Genomic DNA, 19,012 nt, shown 5'->3' on the forward strand with positions numbered 1-19,012 from the left:
CTCCAGATAACATCAAAGCTGATTCCAAGTCCTCTGCTTATCTTCTTACTCAAACAAAACTAGTAGAAGGACAGGGCTCTGGGAAATTCTTAAATTCCTCAAATATTTTCCCAAGAACATATCTCCAAAAATGTAAATAATCTGTGCAAGGGCAGTGTACTACCTTTCCCCTCTCCCCAGTCACCATCACAATATTCCCAAATACAAGCTGTAATCTGAGGTCATGGGAAATTATCAAGAGATATTTTTACATCTTACTACAAACTCACGAGGCTCAAGCAAAGAACAGAAAACGGGGGCACAGGGGAAGGACTATCAGGAGGAGGGGAGAAGTTCAGATTGGAGTTCAGAAAAAGTTCAAGAATCATCATGAGAAATATGATCTACACTTTTCCTAAACCAGTATAGATTCTACTCCTACCCTATCACATTTCTCTGATTCACCAGTGCCAATACTTAGAACAGAACAGCAGCTTATGCCCCTAGCTTGTCACCTTTTCACTTCAGACTGTTTTATTCCAAGATTATGGGAAAGCGTGTATATGCCCTCATTCTTCCAAGAACAAAACAAAAATAAACTTGGAGGCCCTTTAAATGTTTCAGGTGTTGCTCAGCAGCCTCTGCATGCTCAAAGACCAATTGCACTGGGGTGACAAGACTAACACACTGCACACGATAGGAAAAGACCTCATCTTCATGAATAGTACCAGGCAGTCCCTACTTGCATACAGTTCTTGTTTTTACACATCATTGTTCTGGAGTGGAAGCAGGATAACCCGCCAAATCTACTTCTCCAGCTCAGACACTCAAAAAGCATGGCTGCAGTTCTATCACCCAACTCACTGGGAGTTGCATGTAGAGGAAGAAAAACCCCAGCTGCAGGCTTGCAAACAAGAGCTTTAATTTAAACTTCAGCTAAAGAAAAAATATTAGGTCCTTTTAACCAACAGCACGCATCCTTCAGCACGCTGATAGAATTAGGTAAGTCCTGTTTAAATGGATGAGTAACAGATAGGGATAACCTCTTTAAAAGCGTGCTTCTTTCTCTCCAGCCAGTCTTGAATTCACAAACTAGGAATCAGGTATACGCAAACATACAAACTGGAAATACTTGAATCACCTTCTTCCTAAACTCAAAAATTTTAAGTGTCTTAATTTTACTACCTGATAACTATGCGTTACAAATTCACAAAATTTAAAGCTTACCTTTTGCAAACATTGGCAAAATATCTGGGCTTCCCCAGCTCCAAGTATATTTACTTTCATTGAAGACAGAGTCAAATTCCACTGGATTCTCCTTCCATCCTGTTAAACAAACACACCTGGATTTAAATGAGGTTGCCAGAAGATCTCATTGACTGCTAAGTGTGATAGTCCATGCAAAATGGTTTCTTTAGAGTTTTTGTTTGTTTGGTTTTTGGGGTTCTTTTTGGTTTTAAGCTTTCCTTACATTATTTCACAATGAACACCACTTTGCAAGTCTTGGTTTTACCTCCATTTCAAGCTGTTTGCAATTAGTCCCCCATCCATTAAGAAGCGAGCTGAAAACTTAGGCCAAACTCATTATGCAGGGATTCAAACAGACAAAACACACAGCTGGTTTACCTTCTAAACAGCTAAAATTATCCTGAATTCTAAAACCCCTATTGTCTGAACTCAGCTTTTAGCATTTTAAGCAGTAAATTACACACTCATATATCCTATGTCCAGCAGTCATGTTCCACCTCATCACAATAAAACCTTCAAGATCTTCCATTTCCATGACAAGGCAGCTGACAGAAAAATAGAGATGCTCTTAACAGCAATTCCTGCCAATGCTGCATTTGTAGCAGATGTTAGAAAGAAGAACCTTTTGATTAGGAACATGGATAAGACCAAGTAAATTCCTCTTACACCCACCCCCCCACCCCCCACCCCCCAAACCAACACACAGCATCACAAGTCTTTGGGCCTGGAAGCCTGGCCAGAGGAAGAGGACCACACAAAAGACCAAATCAGTAAAACAAAGGCTCATTCCACATTATTAACCACCAAGCACACAGGACACAGTGAGCTCTGGACAAAGAGCATACTTGGGTTATTTTGCTACTGATTCTCCAGCTTAATCTAGCAATGGTTCAGCTAAGACACTGCAGTTCACTTCTGTTTGCAGCATCTACTTAGCCATCTCCCATTACATCCCAAATGATAGTTAAAAACTCTGTTGCATGAAGATGTCAATCCATAAAATACTTCTGCTTTTACACTCAGGGTGCTAAATTCTACCATGTTACAACACACTAATTTGCATAAGCTATTTTCACAGCTATCAATAATGAGTGGGAAATTCATCCTAATTTTTTTTTCCCCCCATATAATCTCAGTATACAAACCACTATGCAGATATCTATAAGGAATTATCTAGAAACCCAGCACATCACCAGAACACCTTACTGTGGATGACAGTGTTCAAAGCTTTAGGACCAGCATACCTTTAGCAACTGCACTGACATCTTCATAAAATCCAGCTATAAGCGCAACATGCCCTGGCCTGGATTCTGTTGGGACCCGGGTGTGAGAGATTCCCCAGCTGCCATTATTCTCTAGAATACCCCTGAAAACAGGATACAAGGCAGTTAATGCTTATGACTTCTTGAAAGTACAATGAATTGCAGATAAAAAGTGTGACAGGTAGACGTGAGGCAGGAAATGCAAAAAACCCCACCACAACAAAACAACAGGCTAAACCAGATTTTCACTACCACCTGCTGTGCAGCAAAACAAGCGGAACATTAACCTGCAAGTAGTTCTATATTGTAATGCCCCACAGAGAACATTAGTATTGTGGCCCATCAGCACTACTAACAGATGAGTTTAGCTCGTGTTCTAATACACTTAAAATTAACATACCATTTTTTTCTGCTGCTTTCTGCTATAATTTTTTCTCTCCTAACAGATTGTTTCTGCATGGTGTTACTTTTCCTTCTTCTTTCCATTTAGCTTAAAAGTATCTAGTTCAATCTTCTTTACTCATTAAATATGCTCAATTATAATTAGGTCTTGTGAACATGCCTACCTTTATCTGTGCTGAATATTGGAAGCCAGCACCAAGAGAATTTAAAAACCACATAAATCTAAGGTGCAAATCATTTCAGCAACATGGAGAAAATTTAAGTAAACCTTGCATCTTTTGCAATCACACCAAAGTGAAGGAGAATGCCTTCTCACCACATACACAGAAATTGTCTAGGGATTATGCACATACAATAGTTATAGCAGATAAAAAGCAAAGAAAACAGAGGACAAAGCCCAAGGGTAAGAAACAGCCTCATAAACTACTCTCATCTGCTAAAGATATGAACAGCTGGAGCCTGTCGGAGAGCAAGTGGTGAGCATTACCATATGCTGTTTTCTTGTCTCCATCTTCTGAAATTCACTGCCCACTGCCAGAGCAAGGGGAGAAATAAAGAAAAAACACAACCCAAAACACGCCAGGACATACCTTATACTAATGTTTAGGAAAAAAGCAGCAGAATCTTCTGAACAAATTCAAAGCGTTTTTTAAGATACAAATTACTGGGAAACTGTATTTTTGTTGTCCATTATAAAAATACAGCAAATTTTGTAGCTTATATCAGATGTGTTTTAGCCCAAGTTCATGCTTTGTAACTTTAACAGAGATTTTATACAGCTGTTAATTACAAGATCTGTACACTCAGCTCTAAATATATTTCTCACTAATGAAGTAAGAATCAAACCACAACCTAAAATGTCAGGCTCCACTCTAAGCTTGCCAGATTCAGTTTGCTACTTGTTTGGGGTTTTTTAACTCACCCTAGATCTCACATTGTCAGGCCTACTTCAAAGCTCACAGGTGTATCTGGAATAGCCCAAATATTGCAGTGAAAAATATAAAAGGTGATATAACACTCTTACAAATTATTTCTAGCTCTCATCTCCATTAGGTTTTAAGACAAGTTGTACTTAAAAAAGCATTAATTTGAAAAGAGAATTTAAGTATTAAGATGATTTCTAATTTATTCTCAATGAAGACACTGATCAAAATGTATTTCTCCACCAGCGTTAGTGGAGGATTTAAGACAAAACCAAAACACTTTTGGCCCTCACACTTAATTGTCAAAGCAGGTAGGAAATTTTTTTAATTAGAGTTTGATTTCTATTGAGTTGGAAAGTAATCCTTTACCTTTTCTTTTGTGGGGCTATACTGCAGGATCTGAAGTCAGCAATAATACATACCAAGCAGAAAAAAATATAGCTAGATATTGTCATTTACCCGTTCAAAATTCACTTAGCTATTTTGCATTATTTCAAAGCCTTTTACTCAGAAGAACCATTAAAAAAAACTAATTTCCTTGAAAGTATAAACATTAGCTACCCATAATAACAATGATGAATATGAATATGATATAGTAATACAGCTGAAACATGACAGGCAATGAAGAAAACATCTTCCCCAAAATCAGCACCACCACCACAGCAATTCAGACCACCTACCATCCCTCACAACTATCACAACACTGCTGAAACAAATATTCTTGAAAAAAGTCTGTGTAAGAGAAGAGACTAGGTACTTAGCATACATCAGCCAGAAATCTGCTCTAAGCCTAATGGATATTTACTATTAATTTTACATACCTACTAAAACTTTGCCTTATTTATAGCACATTGCTACAAGAATGGTTCTTGCTCATTTAATGATAATCTTTCCTTGTTAACACCACAGTAGTTCCCAAAGTGCTCCACCTGGATGAGAAAAACTATAAAACAGTTAAGTGCCAACTGTTCAGTCCCTTAGGAATCAATGTGCAAAAAAATGAACTTTACATTAAACTGCATATACTTTGGGTTAATATTACTGAAAAAGGAAACCTCAAAAATTAACTTTGTGGAATAAAAAGTTTCCAGCAACCAACATCTCATCTTGTTGACCTGTTTATAAGTTTAACTGGCAGAAGTTGTGTAGCTCAAAGAGTTAGTGACAACGCACTAAGTCTTTTCCTTCAAAATTGCAGCAGTACATGTAATAGACCTGCAGACAGGCCCTGGGCTGCTTGACACTCCCACCTTTCAGAGGGTATGACATGCCGCGTTTTTTCTTTTCATCATCTCTCACTTACACACGTTCACACACTTATGTATTTATATGCGGAATGAAAGACAATGACAGAAATACAGATGGCACTTCAAACCTCTACTGGCATTGTATTTCACTAGGTGACCTACAAGCACCTTTGCTTGTTACGTGGGAGTTCCCCTCCATTCACTCAGGTCCTTTCAGTGCATGTGACCATGTTTTACTTCTACAGATTTTGAAATATGAGGTTTGTAATTCCAAAAACAAGGTAAAACAGAGACAGCAAAAGTGTAAACTTCCCAACACTGGCCAAGCTAACACATGGTTTAACTTTTTATTTCTAGATAGGTGTGATAACGCTGAATGGCTGAAACCGAAAACCTCGTATCACTTAATGGCAAAAATATCCATTAGTAGCTTCCTGGCCACTACCCACCGCTGCTTCTAGTGATGGGGCCATTACAGCATTCACACTTTGTTCATGGTGCAAGAGACCAACAGTTTTACTGCTAGAAGAATCTGCTCTGGAGGAAGTGTGAAGTCCACTGCTAAAAGACAACATGCAAAACTCACACTGATGTGGCAGACATCTGCCAGTGGCAGATAGCACCTTACAAAAACACTAACAACAGGGGAAGCGGGTACAAATAATCACATATAAACTGCCAAGTGCTGTAGCAAGGACTCCTCAGATTTCTGTAGCAGACTGCAAACACCCTAATGGCTTCAGATGATTGATTATCTGGGTTTGCTCTGACATTCAAGCCAGACCAGAGCTATTATACTAAAATACTCTTATTTAATACTGTCCACTTTTTTTAGTCTAAGAAATTATTTGTCTTATGATGAAATAATTATCTTGATATAAGGAAACAGGGAAGGTTGGTGAAAATTAGTTTTAAGCACTCAAGGATATGACTTTTAACATTCTTTTTTGACAGGATTAGTTTTTCACAATCTTACACCAAATCATTCCATTAAGCAATCAGACACACACTAGAGAGCACAACGAGGCAGCAGGGTCACGCGTGCAGGAAGGGTGGAACAAATACAAAGTGGCAGCCTGCTGTTAAATCCATTCAGGCCATCTTCTTTAATCACTCCTTAGAAGGCTTCATCAGTAGCTCAGAATTATAAAACAAGCACATTAATGAACTACTACTCCAAATCTGAACATCCAGGAAGCAGTTTAAATTAACGACTCTGTTAGGCTTCAGAATTGATACCATGCTGATGTGAATGGAGGAAGTTCACACTCCTCTCAATAACTGGCTAGCTGTAGTTTTCAGAGGACAACATCGATTGAATTTACTCTGTTCATGGTTGACCACCAACTCAAATTCAGGCATTTCTACAGCTGCTGTTGTTCCTCTTGTTCTCTTTCCAACATTATGTCTATAGAGCTGCCTCCAGAAGCAAAAACTTCTGGATCAGTAGTGTTTTCAGACTGACTTACCGCAGGTAAGGTGCTTGTGGTGTACCGTTGCTGTTTAATTCGTACAATGAATCTGCCCGCAGACCATCAGCAACAAAGAGTACAAGACGTTTTGCCGGAGGTGGCAGTGGAGTCCGCTGAGGAGTCATACCATGAACCAGGGGAGAGCTGAAGTAGATGTCAAAAATGGAGACCAAGAACACACAATGCACAAGGAGACCAGCGAGTATGAAGACTGGTATAGCCATGGTAACACCAGGGTGGCAAGGCAAAGTCCAACACTGAGAAGGAATGAGAAGAATAAAGTTAGGCAGATCAGATTTGCCAGAAACGGTATTTATTTCATTTGTAATAGAATGGGAGTACCGCAGTCACAGTCATTACCCAGGATCCATACCCAATCTCTGCTTTCAACAAGCTTTTTCCCAGCAGTTTTTGTCAAAAAAGTCACTGCATGACTAATTCAGACTTTCAGATAGTCATTATGTCTCCGCAACTCATCTCTAATATTTAGTGGGGTATCAGATGGCTTCAAAAGACCTTTGAATCAAGCCAGTTTGTCTCATATTCAGCAGGTTTTTGTTACCTACATCAGTGACAGAAGACTCTGACAATGTAACGTCTCTGTGAACATACTACCCTCTACCGGCTGATTGCCTGACAGTGCTGAGGTCTGTGTCAGCAAACGCAAGCCAAACACAGCTAGGGAAAGCCATCCTATAGCAGACATCCAACCCAAGTTGCTTTTCCTAAATTTACTATCAAGTCTGGGCTCATCGTATTCTGCCTAGAGACAGAAAATTTCTTTTAAAGGAATAAAGATGCTCTGCTGAGTGCAAAATACTATTCCTCTGTGACAAAACAAGTGACAAAAGCACAACAGCTGAAGAACTATGTTTCATGAGCAACGATACTCCCTTTCCGAATGCTTTTTTTACCCTGTCATCCTCTGAAGTCAGGTTAGATAAAAAAACATGCTTAATAACAGTGGAAATTTATGTGTCTGCCGTGTGTACTGAGGGCCTCGTATGATGTCTGCTGAAGGCAACACAAACACATATAGTAGGTAAGTGTGGGATGTGAGACAGAGAGGCTCAGTTCTGACAAAGTACTTAGTGCTGTCCAGGCTGCTGGATTAGTTATTTAAATATTAGCTAATTACCAACCTTAACAAAACACCTCCACTCACCAATTTAGCAACAGATGTTCCTAACAGACTGGAAGGTTCAGATATTCAATTACCTATGTAAACACACACTCTTTAGTTTCAGAACCTAGATAGCGCTTCTAAAGGACAATATATAAGTATATCCTGTTCCTTTGAGAATTCCAGTAGCCGGACAGAGACAGCCACCATGCAGTAAGACTATTATTCATATCAAATAAAGAAAGAAGGTTTCACTACAACATAACCTTAACTTTGATCAAAACTCTGAAAGATATTTTTTAAAATAAAAAATTTAAAGGGCCAGGAAAATCAAAGAACCCCCACACACACCCCTTACTAACCCAAAGAAAAGTTAGATCTGTATGCAACTTAACCATAACTTCCAATTCCACCCATTTTCCCTACAGATGCAACAAATCATAATCAGAAACATGAATATAGTAATTGCTCATTTTATAGATTTGGAGAGAAAAATCACATAACAAGATAGAGATAACTAAATACAACATTTCAAAGAGACACATAGTAGTCATACTTAAGTGATCAAAGAAAAACTTTTCATTAATAAGGAATTTACAAGCTTCTATGTCTACAAGTGAGATTCTAACACTTGCAGTATTTGTAAACATCAGTATTTTTATTTTTTATTTTTAAGCACCCAGGGTTCCTGCATGAATTTAAATACATGAAAACAGTCACAGAAATACCATTAAGTTCGATGCCAGACCTCATTTTATCTAATCAGTTTTATTTTCCATAGGGCTTTTTCTTTTGATGTTGTTGTGTTTGATGAGAGAATCCAAAATATTCATGCCTTGAACTGATGTGGCTAAACAACCTACTAAACAAAGCAGTTACTTCGATCAGATACTTGCTGTTGTATACTCCCAGTGCTCCAATTTATAGCTTAACATATTCTAAATTCTAATTAAAGTAGTAGTAACCTAATCTTTTTTCAGTACTAGCTATTTCTCTTTGCTTTAACTCTCTCCGGGCCTGAGCTCTTTCTTGCAGCAGAGTGCAATCAACACAATTCAAATTTAATGCCATCTTAGACCATAGTGATCTACAGAATTAATTTATTTTTTTAATCACACTTCCTTTTGCAACCACAGTTTGACTACACTACTCTAGACTATTCATCTGGGCACAACATATTCAACTGTCCATCACCATCAGATGATTTCAAGACAGGCAGCTCCCAGAGCACCTGCTTCTGCCACATCCCTCATAGCCCCTCCTACTGCCCCTAGCTTAGCTTACATTGCTCCTTTAACGCATGACTTTGTGCATCATCACTGTGACATAGAATTGTGAAGATTATCCTATCCTCAGGCTTACAAATACTTTCCCACAGGTATAAGTGCATCTCAGCTGAATGCCAGAATGGCACCTGGTACCCTTTCTGAACAGCAGTCTTGCTTTCAAACTACTAAACTATTGAGTAAGGTGTTGCAAACAGGCACTCGTCTGTGGTTAGGGAAGGCTCCAACTCAAAGAACAAAGTTTAAATACAGTCAACAGCAACTCCAGAGAGGTACCAGTGACCTTGTACACATCTTCATCTTGATCAAGTTACAACTAAACTTGGTCTTTGTCAGCCCAAAGTGCCTGAAGTTCACTTAAGACAGCTGATTTGTGAAATACATCCTCTTCAAACATCCGAAGTATCATCAAAGAACAAAGCATTTTGAGTAACTGATTTTCATTGGGAAAGGAAATTCTTTATCACTGTCTGTGTTTCTCTGGGACTTCCAATCCAAAGCACCCATTCTAGTCCTCCAAGACCAGGCTTTTTTGGACCCAACTTTCCACAGGCCCATCTATGCCCATCTCAGTGTTACTTTCTCTCAGCATATGCTATGCCACCTGGAGCACATCCCCATTTCTTCTCAGCCTGCAATACTGATACATATTTGACCATTGAGAAAGGCAAAAGAAAAGCAAGCTGGCACATGGATGACATTTTTTGCAGAGATCCCCCTTAAGAGATGAACAACGCAAGCGGGAGAGATCTGACAAAGCAGAGCAATGAGACTGTATCAGAAAAGAACGACTGTGCACTTAGTCCTATCAAACACAGATGATGCTCAGGGGAAGAGCAAGGCTTGGGTCCTCAAGTGCAGCATTAAGTTTCTGTTTTCACCCATGATGTGGAAACATTTGTTTGCTTAGAAGTTATGGCAACATGAATCAAAATGGGCAAGTTAGTTTTCCAGAAAGTTCTTCCTAGGGATGAAGACAGCCAGAGGGATCCCCTAGGCATGCTGCTTGTGACAGACACTGCAACCGCCGTATGTATGGACCAGGTTCCGAGGCACCCTACTGCAGACAGAACTGTAACAAATATAACACATTCAGTTGTTCAGATTAACTGAATTACAAAATTACTTATCAGAAGCCTGACAAATATTAACATCTGGAAACAGACAGACACAGATATTAATGAAGTATTCCCTTTTTTAGAAAGGCCTTCACTAGACTCCTCGGAATTTACAAGTACCCTGGTCTACGATACAGGTGGAAGACAGCTGAATGACAGGCTGAAATGGCCCCATTCCCATATAAAAAACAGTTTGCATTTTGAGAAAGAGCTTGTCTAAATGATCCATCACTGTGAAGAACCAGGTCTCAGCTGATAATGGTTTTTTTACCTGAATTGCTACCAACTGGTACCTCACACAGTTCTTTTAATGAAAAAAAGCCAGCAAGACAGGAAGTCAAAGAAATCAAAATCAGCTGGTTTATTCAGAAGTCTTTATCAGTTTGCACCTACGCAGGCAAGAAAAATGAGGGTGCAAAATAGGTTAAGGCTGACAGCACTAACAAAGCCAGATCACCAGCATTTTGCTATCAACATTTGATTGTAAACTTCTGGATTTCAAGTCTTAGAACGTATATCCTGCAAATCAGAGGACAACCCTCTTCCCTAATTTGGAATGCCAAAGTCACTTGAATTCACATTTGCAGGTATGTGAGCTTCTTAAACCTAGGAACCTTTCTTTTTATTGTGGAACAAGATAAGTTGTCCATTTATTTCTAGCTACTTGATATGAAGTCTTTAGTTCAATTATGTTGTTAAGGCATTATGTTATGATGTTAAGGCAACAAAGAAAAAGACATGTCTTCTTGGACCACCCACCCACCCCTCGGAACCCTACTATTGAAAGTTGATTTACCGTGGATCACTGAGCCATGAAAGGTAATTACCATGAATCACTGAGCCATGAAAGGTAAACCATCAAGGAAGACAGTGAAGGTAAAAGATGGACCTCTGGGATTTGTGAATAGACCTCTGTAGGAAAGGAGGATCCATGCTAAATAGCATTTATGCTGTGTAATTGCAGCTACAAACATTTGTGGCATGAACAGAAAAAGAAGATGGATCCCACTTCAGGTATAAATTGGAGAGTTGTGGTCATCTCTCCTCTGTTGCACTCTTGCATGAGGGGCCATTGACATGGAGAAGGAAAGCCAAATATTTATCTTGAAAATACCCTTTTCCTTACAAGATCTGGACACGATCTTTATGAGTCAGAAAAAGGAGATCTAGGAAAAACAAGAGATGTGGAAAAACTTCAGAGTAGATCTCCTGGGACACCTGGGGTTTTTCTCCCTATGGTATGCTCTAGCATTACACCCTTTTTTCCCCCCACCCGTTTCCAAGAAGAGTGGAATAATCAGTTGATCTGTGTTCTCAAAGATGCAATGTAAGGTCTCAGACTCCAAGTCCAAGGAGAGAACATCACTTAGCAGTCAATACAGCTCCCACACAACCGACACAAGAACAGCTGGAACTAGCTGACAGCACCTCTAAATTTGACAATGCACAGATCTTCACCCATCCAAGTCCTCTGCCATCCAGAGATCTCTTCCACTCCTCTTTTCCTCCCCTTTTGTGCTTTTGCATCACCGTTTGACAGGAGGGTTCAAAAGCCATTATGAATCTGCAGGTCCAATGGGGGAACCAGAGGCTGAACAGGGTCTCATAGATGTTCTGACAGGCCTGTCAGCATCAGGAGGAACTGCAAATGGAAGCATCAGTAGCAAACTCCTGGTGCCCAGAAGCCTTCTGACATGCTTTTCTGGCGGGAAGAGGAGAAAGTAGATAACCCAGTAAAATTTGAGCGCTCAGACATGCCTCAAGCCTATAGTGTCTACTCTCATGCCTTTTAGGCACAGAGCTAGCACTGGGTATGCACCTGCCCTAGTAGGAAACATGCTTATCTACACAGTATTTCTCTGTATCGCACATGAGATACAAAAATTAAATCCAGCTTCTATGGGATACCACACAAAGGAGAAGAGAGAAAAAAAACCCAACCCTGCCAAGTCCTTTAGTTTTCTCCCCTCCATTACAGAGGTCACCATAAGCAACTTTCTCCATAGAGCCTGGTGCTTGACAGTTCAAGGCAGAAACCTCACAAGGCATGCTAAAAGGAAGAAATAACAAGGATAAAAGGAGAAATGTGGATTAAGCACTAGCTTATAAGAAAAAGCAAAAGCCACAGCCTGTCAACAGAAGAAAAACAGAAGTACATTAAACACATACACTTTGGAGGACAAGGCGCCAGATCTAAGTATTTATTACTAGTGCAAAAACATCTCTGCCCTCGGGTGCCTGGCCATCCAAAAAGTGGATAAACAGACTGTCACTTGAAAATATATCTTACATCTTTCTGTCAAGAAAACTTAAGCCAAGGATATCACAGCATTTTTTGTGTCCTCTGATACTTTCCCAGGCAATCCCTTAACAAGTGACTTAGCGTGCTACCTTCTACAGTCCTTTTTTTCACAAAGCAAAATGTGAGCTTTGCCTAAATCCTGACTACATTATTCTACTATACTCTGTTAAGTCATTGCCTATCACACAAACAGGAGAGACAGAAGCTTCTAGTCTTGTATACAGAGGAGCATGTTGCAACCTATTTGCCACATGCCATTTCTTTACTGTCCATCCAAACATATCACTTGTTAAAATACAGTTCAGACAGCCAATTCACCTCCTCTACAGACTCAGTCCAATGAGTAAACTATGTATCAGATCCAGATCTACTCTTTCTATATTTTTTCTCTTTCTGTCACCACCTCCTAGACAAAATACAGAGCCAATAATGACACTGTCCAACCTCCAGCATGTCAGAATTTAAACTACCCCAATAAGGTATTTTTGGTTCAAACAGTTTGGAGCCAACAATACAAAGCTGGTATGGATTCTTAAATAAAGACCCTTTTTTGATCCTTAGCAGAAAAGTATTTAAGATCCACCAAGCTACTCGCTGCTTGTTAAATACAAGTTGTCCACGTGAACAGAGCAAATAGAAAATTAGCACTGCCCTGGCTGTGCCAGGGACTTGAGCAGACTTGACAGCTTCTCACTTTATTGGATGTTGTACACAAGCAGAGAAGAGAGCAAGCAGATGCAGGAGAGCAATTGTTCTGAGACAATGAGGCAGAACCCACGGACCTTTCTTGAAAGTCTAGGAGATTAAAGAAAGGAAAGCAGTAAGGGACCTCCTGATTGCAATTAATTATTTTTCCAGAATAAAGTGATTCACACAGATTAGAGAAGGGGTTTTTGGTTGGAGTTTGTTGGGGGTTTTTTTGTGGTTTTGTTTTTTTTTTTTTAGAATCCTCAGAGAGAAAGTTCAGCTCCCAGCTGGTCGCAGATGGGATGAAGAGACCCTTCTCTTTCTTTGTATTTTTTTTGTACTTGCACCTATCAAAACAATACAAAAAAATCTTGCTATTAGCTGCAAGTTCCTTACCAAAAGTCACGTCAGTCCGAGGACTAGAATACCCATGCTGTGATGGTGGCAGTGGATCAAGCCAGCTGTTAACAAACCAACCATCAGAGACAAGAGGCAGACAGTCTATTTCACATGAACTTTTCCTTTTTTTCAAGTTGATCCATAACTTGCTGACAAGACTTTTTTTTTTTTTTTACTTTTTTTGACTCATGCCACAGAAGCTACATCCATAGCCTCAAGCTGGATCAGGTCCCTGAGTGCTTAACAGGAAAGCTGACATAATTAAATGCAGTCCTCATTTTCCCAAAGTAATCTACATTTAAGCTGCATTCCCCCTGAAGTTATAATCTCTCAGCATTATTTATAAGGTAAAGAAAACTGTAATTGTACCGCAACACAATATAGTTCTTTGTGAAAAATGTAACATTTCCCTTTTATATTTTTCTCTCTTCACATATGCAATAAAACAAACACAAAATACTACATGCAATATGCCCCATTGGCAGAAGTATTTTTTTTTTTTAAGGATAACAGTGTCAAGACAGGGAGCTCAAAATACATTAGTAAGTTATTTTAGAGGGGCCATGCTTCACTAATACTGTCAAGCCTGTTGGTTAAGATGAAGAAAATCCATTGAAAATGCGTTTTCAAAAAGCATCAATGGCCTTGGTAAGTATATTTTACAGAAAAAAAAAAAAGAAATAAGACAGGAACATCTGCTCTATGTTTCTGGCTGACTAATAAGTTTTTCAACTAAACAGTGTTGTGTATTTTGTAATTTAAACTGTCAAAGTGGTGACTGTACCGTTTGTTCGTACATAAAAAATGATCCTTTTGCTTAGGGCAGGCGAGCAAAGTGGAAGCTGTGTGGTCTAACTGACTGTATTTCACATAGTATGGCAGCTATACATCATCTAAGATGGTACTAGCAGTCCCTGCCCTGTTCTTTTATTAATTTAGATTTTTAAAGAGTTACACTAGTCAAGAAATGCAATCAAGTAATTCCTGCCCATACTATTAACCGCACAAATTTATACAAGAGACTTATCAGCCAGTCTCAGAGTAACTTTCTCTCGTATCTTTACACAATACTTAAACATAGGAAACCCAAACCCATCATCCTGACTTCATCATATAATCGTAATATGAACAGAAGTGGCATAATAATAAAGTCCCTTTTCCTCTTTTCCAAAATTTAATTTTCTTTCTCTGTTGAGGCATACATGCTCTGCCAAACAATGAAACTGCAACTACAGTGTTTCCACTTGCTCTTGTACTGAAGAAGCTTTTGTAATTCAAACCATCTGTTTAAAATTATTTTCTGTTCTACATCTTCACTGAGCATCTTAGGGTTTATAATAACAAATGACATCTGTTTTAAATTTTACATGTGGTTCAGTAAGGCACATCCAAACCTGAGGCAAAGAGTTCAAAGAATATTTAATTTTCTTTTTAACATCACTTGATAATAAAAATTACCCTGCCTGCCTGGAAAAGTCTCTTTTGCCAAAACTTTTCAAGGAGAAATTTGACTATGGCCTGCAAGGTGCCAATAAAACATCATGTCCTAATATATGAATGTACTGCAAATCAGTTATCCCAATGTCAGCCTATGCAATTTCCTCTGAATTATCCTGTAAACATGGGAAATTGTATCCACAAGTTTCCCATGCATAAAAACATACTTGAGAACTGACCAACAGGACAACATTGGCAAAGAGAACAAGGATATTCTTGAAGAAACGATGACTGCTTTGAGGCATGAAAGAGAAAACAAGCATCACCCTTTGGTAACACTTGTTAGCTAAGCGGAAAAAACCCAAGAGTAGAAAATCAGCTCTATATCTGCTCAGTATGCAGGCAGATAGAAATTCAGAACATGGAAAAAGCAAAACCCAATAACAATAAAACCTGAGTGGCTTTGCTGCGAATCAGCTGTTTCACTGGGCCACAGCATTTGGGGGGCCTGCACCTGTTTTCAGGAGGTATCTGCAAATCCTCTTGGGTATTTCTTGACTTCTTGACTTCTGAGCAATTACCCCATCAGCAAGTCTTCTTCAGGTACCACTGTTCTACAGCTTAACATTGTGTTTTCATCTCAATACAGACTTTTTAATTTTTTTGTGCTGCCAAGAGTGTTTTGCATTACTCAGATTTCTCTATTCTTGCAAAAAATAATTTTTCCACCCCCCGTCATGGTTTTCCCTTGCTCGGTTTGGAGATCTTGTAGACAGATTTTTCATTTTGCAAGTTTTATGGGATAGTTTTGGAGAAAGAATGTCAGTCTGACAGTGTCTAACAGAACCCAGCCGACTGACATCCATGGTTGCTAGGGCCAAGGGATAAATGACACTTAAGCAAATGCACGTGCCTGGAAGACAGCTTGCCACAGCAGTCTTCTTGTCTCATTGGAGCCCTCCATAGCAATCCAAGGCTGAAGGCCCCCTGAGATATTTTTAAAGAGATGTGCAATAAGATTATGCAATAAAGCACATGCACCAGTACAAGCAGCACAGCTCTTCCCTTTAGCAATAAAAGGGACAAGGATCAAACTCTTTTAAAGTCATACAGAAAACATTAACATAGCACACACAGGGAAAAGGAGGGAAAGAACAACTTTCAGCTGCATCAAGCTTTGCAAAACCAGCTTGCACATGTATTCTGTATGCACGCAGAGAAGAAAGCACCCTGACAAAAAAAACCCAAAACACTAAACAGTCCTTAAAGTATGTTCCAGAGAAGCTGGTACGACTAAGGAAGTCTTAATAAAACGTAACTTCTGTCAGCTTTTAAGTCACGTTTTCTTACCAATATCAACCACTACAAATAAAGAAGAATGATGTCAAGCCACATCTGTTGGATCTTGCACATAAGCCTCTGAATGCCAATTTTCCAATAGCTTCAGACTGAAGGAAAAAACGGACTGCAAGACAACCTTCTAAGCACAAAGTAACACTTTAAATAAAAGGAATACAGAAGTCAAATGATCGATTTGTAGGTTCCCACCCTTTCCAAAGTTGGGGGGGGTTATTTGTTTTTGTTTTTTTTTAAAAAAGGACTTTGGAGCTTTTGAGTTCAAAAGTACTACTTAATTATGCTAGCCAGTTGAATATAATGTATAACTGAATACTATTTCACTGGCTAGCATAATCAATATTTTATATACATTTACCTACCAAACTTCAGCCCACAGCCAACAGTTCCACCTCGACACAGAGGCAAGTCACGTTTCCCACTGAGAAAAAAACCTCCTTTAAAGCCCGAGGCGAGCATACATAAGGAAAGCAACCCAAACCGGAGAGGCGTTACAGGACACAAGGCAGCGGCGAGCACCGCAGCCCTGCCCGGCGGGGGGCGGCGGCCCCGGTCCACCCCCGCGGAGGTCGGGCGCTCTCCAGGGTCCTGCAGCGCTCCCGGCCCCGCCCGTCGCGCCCCGGGAAACCCCACCCTGACCGTGCTGCTCCACCACGCACACCCCCAACTCCTTCAATCACCAAATGAAACAAAGGATTTAACTAAGAATTGCAACAGCCAAGCTGTAAAGTGCAGCAAAACGCTAAAAGGATGGATTGTATCACTTTCAAGACAGCACTCAAGGTCTCAAGTAGTAAGCATATACAATATCTGTCCCAAGGCTACTCTGAGGAGTAATAATCAATCTTTACACAAAGGAGTCACCTCCTCTTTAACTCCTCCACTACCAACCATAGTTGCAAGTTGTTCACATCGAAAGGCACTTTCCTAAACGTGCATAAGACATCAAACCCACTCAAATTATCAGTTTCTGCAGCCTGCAATACTTACACTCGCTTTAGAATACTTCTTTTTGCTCCTAGAGCGATCTCTACTCACAAAGAATTAACATTCATTATCATCTTGATATATCAACTTGTAAATGCCCCCTACTGAAACGCTGTAAGCTTACATTTGTTTTTAAGGCAAAACCAAGCAACTTTTCATTTTCTATAAGTCACCTTTATTTGTCAGTTGCTGACTGGCTCTAATAATTAATAGAGACAATAAATGGTTTCTGGAAACAACCTGTATTCTGCCTCTTTGCAATATGGGGCACTACTGATTTAAAATGAAAGCTCCCCATCACCCAAACTTTTTTGGCAAAAAACCAGCAGTAGCTTCATTGTAGAAAAAAAACCAACAAACAAAAACAAAAAAAAAACACACAACGCAGAGAACAAGACAAAAACTGTTGGACAGAGACCCAGAGGGGACAGATGGGCAACATCTCCCCACTTCTCAAATTACATCATCTTCCCAAACTGGAGAATCATTTGTAGTTTCCTGATCTCTCTTGCTGGCAAGAAGGGAGCAATAAAACACTGGTAGGTAGAAGATTCCAAAGATATTATAATTACTGTTATGAGACAGACACCAAATACAGTTTCATATCAAGCACACAAAGGCAAAGCTTACCTATGTTAGTATATGCTAGTTTTGAGATGACAGAAAAAAGTCTGTTATGCACTTCTGTGTAGCAGTTATTCACCTGTACCCTACCATCTGTAGACACCTGCTTGTAATTAAAAGTATGTTATCTGAAATATTTCAGACCAGAAAGACAAATATATTTTATCAGGTATTTTATAAAAAAATGGCTCCTGTGGTAGTAGCAGTTCAAAGAATACAAGGTCTTCACAGTCACAAATACTGCAAGAAAAACACAGCCAGTAACAGCTCCAGAGGGCTGTTCTGCCCTCCTCTGCTCCTGCTGCTTACCCTCTTGCCAAACTTATTCCTTGGGCTGGCACAGCCATCTGTACAACTGCATAGTCAAGCAGACTGGAAAATGAATGCAAATGAAAGTAAACTCAAGCGAATAAAAAAAAAAAAAAAAAAAAAGGAAGGAAGAGTAAAGATAACTTTGCTGTAGTTTAGTTCCCCAATCTAATTCCCAAAACAAACCTCTGTGTTGGCACCAGGACAGGACTGCATCTCCTCCTGACAACAGTGTTAACTCAGCATGTTCAAAGCAAGCCCTAAGACTCCTACTTTGTTCTCAGAAGCCTGCATGTCACACTAGCTGTATTCCTTTTAACACCATAGTTTACTGCATGACCTCCCCCACAGGCAGTCTTAAGTCTCTCTTATCATATTTCCCCCTTATATTTGAACATGACTGAAAAGCAGCAGGCTTTATATGGAAAATATAAGGGTGGGTTTGTTTTTTTTTTTAAAAAAAAAACTGTGCAAATACTAAACTGGAAGAGGAATAAGGTGAAGCAGGCAACCCTCAAAAACACAGGGCAGCAGCATGAAGTCTGCACAGCAATATCTCTGCAAGTTGGCCCATGCTTCTGCAGTGACAGGAATAACTGAGACCTTTTCAATTATCAAGCCTTAATCGCCTTGACCTCCACAAAGCTTCAATAAAAGAGACCTTAAATTCAGGCAAAACAGCTTTTTGTTTGAATTTAGTCCTTCAGACCTCAGAATTCAAGAATGACTTGAAAATTATCATTTTCATACTTCAGTGCACCGTTTCCCTTCCCCATCTACACTGTACTTCACCCTGGTGAGGCATGGTAAAGCACACCATAGAGTGACAGCTTTCTGTGTAGCCTACACTT

At 39.5% G+C, this 19,012-nt stretch overlaps 1 protein-coding gene across 7 annotated transcripts in view; it reads right to left on the reverse strand.

Annotated features, from left to right (window-relative positions):
- PIGN (phosphatidylinositol glycan anchor biosynthesis class N) overlaps window positions 1-19,012 on the reverse strand; it is a 106,915-nt gene that overhangs the window by 84,332 nt on the left and 3,571 nt on the right. For 6 of the 7 annotated variants that reach the window (XR_008731328.1, XM_055704642.1, XM_055704644.1 and 3 more), the window contains 3 exons: window positions 6,531-6,790; window positions 2,472-2,593; window positions 1,207-1,305 (listed from right to left, as the gene is read on the reverse strand). Coding sequence is in view for 6 of the 7 variants with exons in the window: in XM_055704642.1 (XP_055560617.1) it covers window positions 1,207-1,305; window positions 2,472-2,593; window positions 6,531-6,757 (448 nt within the window). In the remaining variant the exon portion in view is untranslated. Of the gene's footprint in view, window positions 1-1,206; window positions 1,306-2,471; window positions 2,594-6,530; window positions 6,791-19,012 lie in introns of those variants that run through there. The other variant, XM_055704647.1, reaches the window with a different exon arrangement.

This window comes from Falco cherrug, chromosome 3 (genome assembly GCF_023634085.1).
Source record: "Falco cherrug isolate bFalChe1 chromosome 3, bFalChe1.pri, whole genome shotgun sequence".
In the NCBI taxonomy this organism is placed as follows: Eukaryota; Metazoa; Chordata; class Aves; order Falconiformes; family Falconidae; genus Falco; species Falco cherrug.